At 44.3% G+C, this 8378-nt stretch overlaps 1 protein-coding gene across 1 annotated transcript; it reads right to left on the minus strand.

Moving 5' to 3' along the window:
• Positions 1–4389: 4389 nt before the first annotated feature.
• On the minus strand, positions 4390–8128 carry LOC123156767 (probable serine/threonine-protein kinase PIX13). Its single transcript, XM_044574946.1, has 6 exons — positions 7753–8128; positions 6751–7106; positions 5863–5998; positions 5287–5429; positions 5078–5201; positions 4390–4982 (listed from the first exon to the last, which is right to left on the minus strand). The coding sequence occupies exons 1-6, from the start codon at positions 7814–7816 to the stop codon at positions 4567–4569; spliced, it is 1239 nt and encodes a 412-aa protein (XP_044430881.1). The 5' UTR covers positions 7817–8128; the 3' UTR covers positions 4390–4566.
• Between the last annotated feature and the right edge of the window lie 250 nt (positions 8129–8378).

The raw sequence follows: 8378 nt of genomic DNA on the forward strand, positions 1-8378 counted from the left end.
AAAGTAAGCCCACCATCACTTTCTGCCTCATGATTCGAAGAAACGTTTTTTCGGCAACAAAACTATATCTTGACCGCATCAGAAATATCCTGCCGGTAAATGTTAAAATGCCCCTTTTCGATAAAAAAGGTGAAAGCAATATTGTTAAGATCTTTCTTTAAACCTAGATTGTTAAGATCTTTCAGGTAATGATTCAAAGGTTTGCTTTCTTCAGAGCAGGTAAATGTACAGAACTTCGGTACTTCAACAGAACCATGTTGGAAGGTCCACAATCACTTTTTCTGTCTCATGATTTTCAGCAACCAAACTAAAACATCCAACCAGAAATGTTCAATGAAAGGAAAAATAAATCGGTGAAATCTTTCCGGTAACGAGTCAAATGTTTGCGTTCTTCGGAGCAGAAGATGTATGGAATTTCAGCACTTCTATAACTGATAGTGACTGAACGCTGTTCTTAGTGCAACCTAATGCAATGCAACACTAGTGCAGAACCGGGCAATAGCACCGGTTCGTAAGGCCCTTTAGTGCCGGTTCCGTAACCGGCACTAAAGTGTGGTCACTAAAGGCCCCCTCCCCTTTAATACCGGTTCAGCACGAACCGGTGCTAAAGGGCAACCACGTGGCACGAGCCAGCTCCGGGGGCCCGGAGCCCTTTAGTACCGGTTGGTAACACCAACCGGTACTATAAGGTTTGGGTTTTTTTTAGTTTTATGAATTCTTTTTCATTTAATTTTGTGTTTCCATTTTAATTCTTTTTCATTTGCTGTTATTTTACGATACTACACGTTGTAAACGTTATGCATATATATATATATAGAATTTCTAGTAGAACCAATCATCGAGTTCAACATGATTGTCATGATATTATAAGCGTTCATATATAACACCACAAAAGCAAATCACTTAAGTTCAGAACGAAGAACACGGACATAAAAGGACAAGTTCTAATTAAGAGCAGCATGAAGAACTAGCTAAATCACTCCTGCTAGCTACTCTTTCTCTGGTAAAATAGCATAGAACATGTATAGCTCTCCTGATTGATCATACTGGAGCATGCCGATGAACCTGTCTTCTAATTGTGGGCTGCGCTTCTCATTGCTGCCCCCTACTACTTCTCTGCGATCATTAACAATTTCCTCCAATCTTTCACTATTAAGCATTCATCGCTTCTAGAAATCCTGAATGCATTCATGTGCAATGCAGGATATCTTGGCCTTAAGCTAACAATTGACATCTGACCTTTAGTCTCGATCCCCTGAGGCACAATTGTCATCGGGAGTCCCTGTTGAAGAACATCGTATAGTACTTAATTAATATACTTAACAATGAAAGTTTAGCAAAAAAAATATGTATGCAAAATATGCACTGAGGACAAATAGTAAATATCTTACCATCATTCCTAAATAGATGTGACCGTAGTTCAATACCATCACTATTGGTCGCACGTTTTGAGTACTAACATTTCCAAGTGCAGGAAAAACTTTTGTCTTGACAGTATGAAGATCCTCAAGCCATGAAACATAATGACTTATCTCCTCGCAGTTTAGTTCAGCTCTGGGACAGTGGAATGTCCTGTCTACCAAGCGTCGGACATGTTTGGTTGAATGGAGATAAACTGTCAATAGAAATTAGTTGTCAGTTATTTTTGAAATAAGCAATATCAAAGACAAAAATATATTTGAGAAGAACTCACATAATGGTAGAATTGGAGGCGTCTGCACATCGACTCATATGTCTCTATTACCTTCAATATCATCTTCCGGACGAATATCAAAGGTGATAACCATACCAGGCTCAAATGCATAAGCCTTGCATAGTGCTTGCCAAGTTTTGCATTCAAAATAGGTGTACGTGTGTGCATTGTATACTTTGACGTTGAAAGTATAACCATCATGCTCAGTTTTCAGATAAGCTCTCTTTACCTCCATTGTTTTCATATCTTTGAAACCTATCTTATTCAAGACAAAAATTTTTGCATGGCATAGGATGCGCTAGTAGAATAGTGAAAATTAAAAATTATAAGTCAGGCAAATGAAGCATATATAAATCATGCTTAATTATGAAAACAGACTTGTCGTTGTGACTTACTGTATCGAATTCGAAAGTCTCATCTAGCTTGATGCTGAATCGCCTACCATCAACAAGGAAATTTCTATCGCACTGGCCGCGCTCGCCTTCACAGTATGTGCACATACTGAAATTTTTTCCGTCGTCAGACAACATTTCCTATGTTCATATTAGGCAAAACATTAAACACTTACTAATTCAATTAATTCAACTATTTCTATTAATTCAACTAAGATTTACTAAAAATAAACTAGTTCTATCCATCTCTTTCTCAGACTTATCCCACTTAGGTGAAACATTAAACACTTATTACTATCTAACATTAATTAATATCTAGCCAATTCAAATATATATCTAACTATATTCATCTCTAACAATTGACATTACTATATATTTAACTTTTCTATCTAATTCATCTAACATTCGACATTAATCTAACATTTATATAAACTCAAAATATATAAAAACATTAAATAAACAGAAAAACTCATTAACAAATAATATTTTAATTAGATAATCAAATCTCAGATACGACAATTTTCTTACTAAAAATAAACTAGTTATATTAATTATTCAACAAGTTCAAAATCTCATATACCTAAATAAACTAGTTCGACAATTTTCTTACTAAAAATAAACTAGTTATATTAATTATTCAACTAGTTCAAATCTCACATACCTAGCTAATTAATATCTAATTAAATAAGTAAAAAATGTGTGTGTCTGTGTGTGTATATGTGTGCAGTGTGTGTATGTGTGTATGTGTGTGTACGCCGCCTCGTACGCCGTCGCCCCGTACGTACGAGCGGGGGCGCCGGCGTACGGGGCGGGGGCGGGGGCGTACGGGGCGGGGGCGTCGGCGCGCGGGTGAGAGAGACGTACGGGACCGCGGCGACGACGACGTACGGCGGCGGCATTCGGGGCGGCGGCGCGAGACGACGACGACGACGGGCGGCGGCGGGGACAGCGACGACGACGACGGACGACGGGCGACGGGCGGCGACGACGGGATCGAGCGGCGCGCGGCGATGTAAAGAGGTTGGAGACGAAGTGGGGAGATGTAACTGAAATTTTCGTAAGTGCTATATATATAGGATGAGCCACTTTGGCCAGGCCAAGAGGCGGGAAGAGCAGGCCTTTAATACCGGTTGGTGGCTCCAACCGGTACTAAAGGGTGATCTTTAGTACCGGTTGGAGCCATCAACCGATACTAAAGGACTCGCGCTGCCACCCCAAAGTTTAGTCCCACCTCACCGGGCGAAGGGCAGCCGCACTGATTTATAAACCCAGTCGCGGCTACCTCTTTGAACTTCTCTATATAGCAGGCTTGTGGGCCTAAATTCTGCGCGCTGCCCTGTGAGTCTGCTGGGCCTTTAAGGCTTGTAATTGCACGGCCGTGGCCTAGCAGGCCCACAGGGCAGCGCCCCAATTTTTTTTTATAGTTTTTTTCTTTTTTGCTTTATTTTCTTCTATTTATTTCTGCGTAGTTTTTTGTATAGTTTTTTCTTTTCTATTATAATTATTTTTTTCTATTTATTTCTGAGTAGTTTTTCATCTAGTTTGCCAAAATTCAACATTTTCAGAGTTCATTTTGTAGTGATTTTCAATTTCACGGTCATTTTATATAGTTTTTTTTCTTTTCAGCTATTTTTTCTTTTCTGCAAAACTTGATGGTCAAAGTCTGGAGTTATAACCAAAGTTTAAAAAAAAGAAATGCCGACCATCATGCAAAAAATATAAGAGCATTTAGATCATGATCTTATATTTCTTTGCAGTCTAAATTGTCAATATGATCTTATAACATCAAAAATACTTTGATCATCAATGATCTTTGTGTGTACAATCTGAATTGTCAATATGAGTCATCAACGATTTATAAACCGATGAATACTCATATTGCAGCCACAAATTCTACACATAGAGTTCAATGAAAACCAAGTGCTTGTAATAGTTTGAGAAATAATATATTTAAGGTGGTAAAAGGCTTGTTAGGGGAGCGAGGTGGGACTAAAAACAGCTTGCCATAACATTAATTAGTATCGGTTCGTGGTACGAACCGGCACTAAATGGTGATGGTGGGGCCATAGCCTGACCGCAGGCTGACACAGCCTCTCTAGTACCGGTTCGTGGCATGAACCGGTACTAAAGGATCGCCACGAACCGGTGCTATTGATCGCCGCCACGAACCGGCACTAATGTACACATTAGTGCCAGCTGAAATTCAAACCGGCACTATTGTGCTTCACATTTGACCCTTTTTCTAATAGTGCAACCAACCCATGGCATTTCAGTGGAAAAAATCATTGAATTCATGCATGCGAGTATGGCAACAGCTAAATAATATCTCCGTATATCGCTACGCTATTACAATGATCATCATGATCGGCGCAAACTTCGTCATGACAACGGGAAACAATGGTATGGTGGTCTACCTTTACATTCTCCAAATTTATATCGGTTACATGGTTATACATATCCTACAGACACTCCTGATCATGATCATCTGCCCCTAGAGTTGGTCCTAGCGCCGTCGCTCCTCGGCGAGTTCCCCCGGCCACGCGGCATCGACGGGCTGTCTCGCCTGGCCTCCCTCGACTTGGACTTGCTCTTCATCGCCTCGATCTGCTCGAGCGCCTCGACGACCTCCTTCATGGACGGCCGGCTCTTGGGCTCACCGGCCAGGCACTTGAGGGTGAGCTGAGCGGCGCGGAAGGCTCCCCTGGCATGGTACTGCCCCTCGAGCCGGCTGTCCATCAGCTGGGTCAGCCTCCTCCGGTCCGACAGGAGCGGCTTCGCCCAGTTCACCAGGTTGAGCTTCTCGCTGGGGCGGCTCGGGTCCAGCGCCCTCAGGCCACAGAGCATCTCGAGCAGCACGACGCCGAAGCCGTACACGTCACTCTTCACATACAGGTGGCCTAGCATGAAAGGTGTTCAGTGTTATGTAACCAGTGCTATGAACAGATGATGCACAGTGTTAATTTGTAATGTGACTATTAACTGACGAACATACCGGTAGAAACATACTCCGGAGCGGCATACCCATACGTGCCCATGACTCGTGTTGTCACATGAGACTCCCCATCATCTGGGCCATGCTTGGCCAATCCAAAATCTGAGAGCTTCGCGTTGAAGTGCTGAACATAACATAGTTGCAGGGTGTTAAGAGAATTATCCAAGATCAGAGACACTGTTATTAATCGCTCTTGGAATAATACATACTGAATCTAATAGGATGTTGGAAGCTTTGAAGTCCCGGTAGATAATCTGCCTTTCGGACGAATGAAGGAAGGCGAGGCCACGGGCTGCACCGATGAGAATCTTCAGCCTGAGGCTCCAAGGCAGTGGCTCATAGATGGCCCCTCCTGATAAAACATCAACGAATTAGTAGTTTAGTACCACAACTGAGCTAAATGGTAAGTTTGATCACAAATAATCTTTGACAGCTAAGCAAAAAAGCAGAGCAGAGGAAAAAATCCGAGTCCTACTTTTGACCCTCTATTTGCAAATTGACCTGGCAAGAATGATGGAAGGCAGCAGCAGCAGCAAGAATTTGGCTAGGTTCAGACAATTTAGTGGATGCTCGTGCCCTTGAAAAGTGCTAGTCGTTAGTTGTATAGCACTATGGACTATGGTGCTTGATATATAATATGCGACGAAAACGATGTTGCAGTTTCACCAGCATCTGCAAGGCGTGCTGCTTTGCGGACCAAGTCGGCATAAAGAGGAAAAACAGTTTGACAAAAGGAGAACTTTGTTTCAGATATTTATCGCTTGAAAAAGGCCGTCTGCCCTCACTTCTGAAGAGGTGGTTCTCCAAGCTCCCCTTGGCCATGAACTCGTACACGAGTAGTAGCTCGTTGTCCTCCATGCAGTAGCCCAACAGTTTGACGAGGTTGGGGTGCGAAATCCTCCCGAGGAAATTCACTTCAGACTGCATCAAAAGGATATAGTAATTCCTTTTCAGAGAAATGCATAATGGAAATCTTGGAAATCTGGTACTGCTTCCAGAATTAGCAATAAATAGGTAACTAAATAAAATGAAAGCAACAGCCACAATACAAATTCCTAGTGTCTGCCAGTAAGCAGTACCAGTACTTGTCAAGAATAGCATAAATATGAAGTGGCCAAAACCAGTGAGAGCAGAGTACTGGAATATGCGCAAAAACACACAAGGATAATCTAAGAGGGTTTTACTACTTATAGCAATAAAAAATGAAACATGGAAATCCTATTTAGCCAATAATTAGTAATAGTACTTGCCAAGAAGGCCATACATATAATATTTTTCAATGACTGGTGAGATGATAGTATTGGAGTATACACAAAAAACAAGAAACCAGAGCACTGTGGCCAGGGAAAATAATGCAAAGGTTCAGCATTCTCCACTTGGCCAAAAGCGTGCAAATGTGGCAATTGCAACTTGAGCAAAACTACAAGGCAACACTATCACTAACTTTTAACGATTGTAGGAAAACTGAAATCTGCGTAAGAAGTAAGAACTGAAAGCACCATTATTTTTTTTTAAAAACGGGTCACTGAAATTCGTCGAAGTAGGAAAACTGAAATCTGCCTAAGAAGTAAGAACTGAAAGCACCATTGTTTTTTCTTAAAAACGGGTCACTGAAATTCGTCGAAGTAGAAAAACAGATATAAAGGCAACCAATTCACCAGGATCACAATCACCTGCCATTGCTCCATCCCCTGCACGCTCTCGGGGTTGAGCTTCTTGACGGCGACGACCATGGCGGTGCTGCCCTTGGCGGGGTTCACGTCGATCCACCCCTTGTAGACCTTCCCGAAGCCGCCCTCGCCGAGCACCGTCTCGGGCTTGAAGTTCCTGCAGGCGCCCCTGAGCTCGGCGAAGGTGAAGATCCGGAGGTTCGGGGACTCGAGGATGTGGCCCCCCTCCTCCTCGTAGCAGTCGTCGGTGCTGCCCCCGCTGACCGTCGACGCCATGAATGTGCTGGTGCTGACCGTCGACAGCTTCCCCGTTGTGGCGGTGGTGGAGGAGCTCGTGGTCCTCTTCGACGCAGACATCCCTAGACATGCATAACAATTAGCAAATGTGAGGTCGTAAGTTGACTGGAAACTAAATTGCAGTGCTTTTCCTTGTGCTCTGTAGATTTATCGATGCATTTGATGCTGCTAGTAAAAAGATTGAAGTAAACAAGTTCAGGAAACTGAATTGAGATATGAAGTGGCCAATTTGATGCTGCTAGTAATCAAGTGCAGGGTTCAGTTCATTGCAGCCACAAGTTGACCCAGTTGGTGAAGGTATAGTATGCACCCCAATACAGTAGTGGCAGCATGGAGAGGGTAACTAGCACTAGCAGTAGTAGTACTACATGGCCAAATCAATGATGAACAGAGATGTATATTCTGTAGTCACATGAATGGAATATTGCAGTTGAAAGAAACCATCAAGAATGCACAAGGCCATCCCAAAACAAAAATTAATAATCTCCAACTGCATATTGGTCGGTCAAGGCTAGCATCAAGTTGGCCACAGAGATTGCTGTAAAAAGTAAAAAAAAAATGAAAAAATTGACCACATGCTTGACTGGTTTTTGAAGATCTCAGGTAGTAGAGGCCTCAACAAGCCCAAAGACTAGGATAGAATATTCCTCTCACATGGAAGATAAAATGAATTGGGGAATGAATCGGCGGTTAGCATCCGAGCGGTACCTGCGGGCTTGGCGCCCCAGCCCCACGGGATGAGGCCCTCCATGGCGCTGGCGCAGTTCCCCATCGCCCGCGGAGGGAGGGTCGCCTTGCGCGACGGGGAAGCTGCCGGCGACCCTGCGGCAGGCAACCAACCGCGCCGAGCAGAGCGCGCCAACAAGTTCCAATCCGGCCGAGGGAGAGCAAGCCAAGAAGAAGACGCCAAGAAGCCAGGAAGGAGAAGGGAAGGCGGAGGGAAGCGGCGAGGAAGGCGGGAGGAAGCTGTGCTGGGACGACCCCGAGGACGACGAGGAGGAGGAAGAAGCACCGGCGAGCGAGGAGGGGGGAGGGAGTTGCTCCACTCGGTTTCTTGATTTCTTCTTCGACTCTCCCTTCACTTTCATTAGACGGGAAAAATATATACGCGCCCGCGACGACGAGTGGGGCACGCCCGCCCCCGCCGCTGCCGCGTGGGGCCCCGGGAGCTCCTGGGTCAACGGGGTCAACGGCCGGCTGTCTGTATGCCCCGGCCCCGTATTATAACTGTGGCGGTTTTTCGTCGTGTGCAACTCGGCCGGCGACGACGACCCCGACCCCGTCGCGGTTTCCGGCGAGCTAGGAAGTGCCGTACGGTTTGGCAACCACGTTTG

The sequence above is a fragment of the Triticum aestivum genome, chromosome 7B (genome assembly GCF_018294505.1).
Source record: "Triticum aestivum cultivar Chinese Spring chromosome 7B, IWGSC CS RefSeq v2.1, whole genome shotgun sequence".
NCBI classification, from domain to species: domain Eukaryota; kingdom Viridiplantae; phylum Streptophyta; class Magnoliopsida; order Poales; family Poaceae; genus Triticum; species Triticum aestivum.

Coding starts and splice junctions, on each gene's coding strand:
- LOC123156767 (XM_044574946.1), bottom strand. CDS start 7,816: ATGGGGAACTGCGCCAGCGCCATGGAGGGCCTCATCCCGTGGGGCTGG. Junction 7,107..7,752: donor CTGGGGCGCCAAGCCCGCAG/GTACCGCTCGGA, acceptor ATGCATGTCTAG/GGATGTCTGCGTCGAAGAGG. Junction 5,999..6,750: donor AGGGGATGGAGCAATGGCAG/GTGATTGTGATC, acceptor CTTTTGATGCAG/TCTGAAGTGAATTTCCTCGG.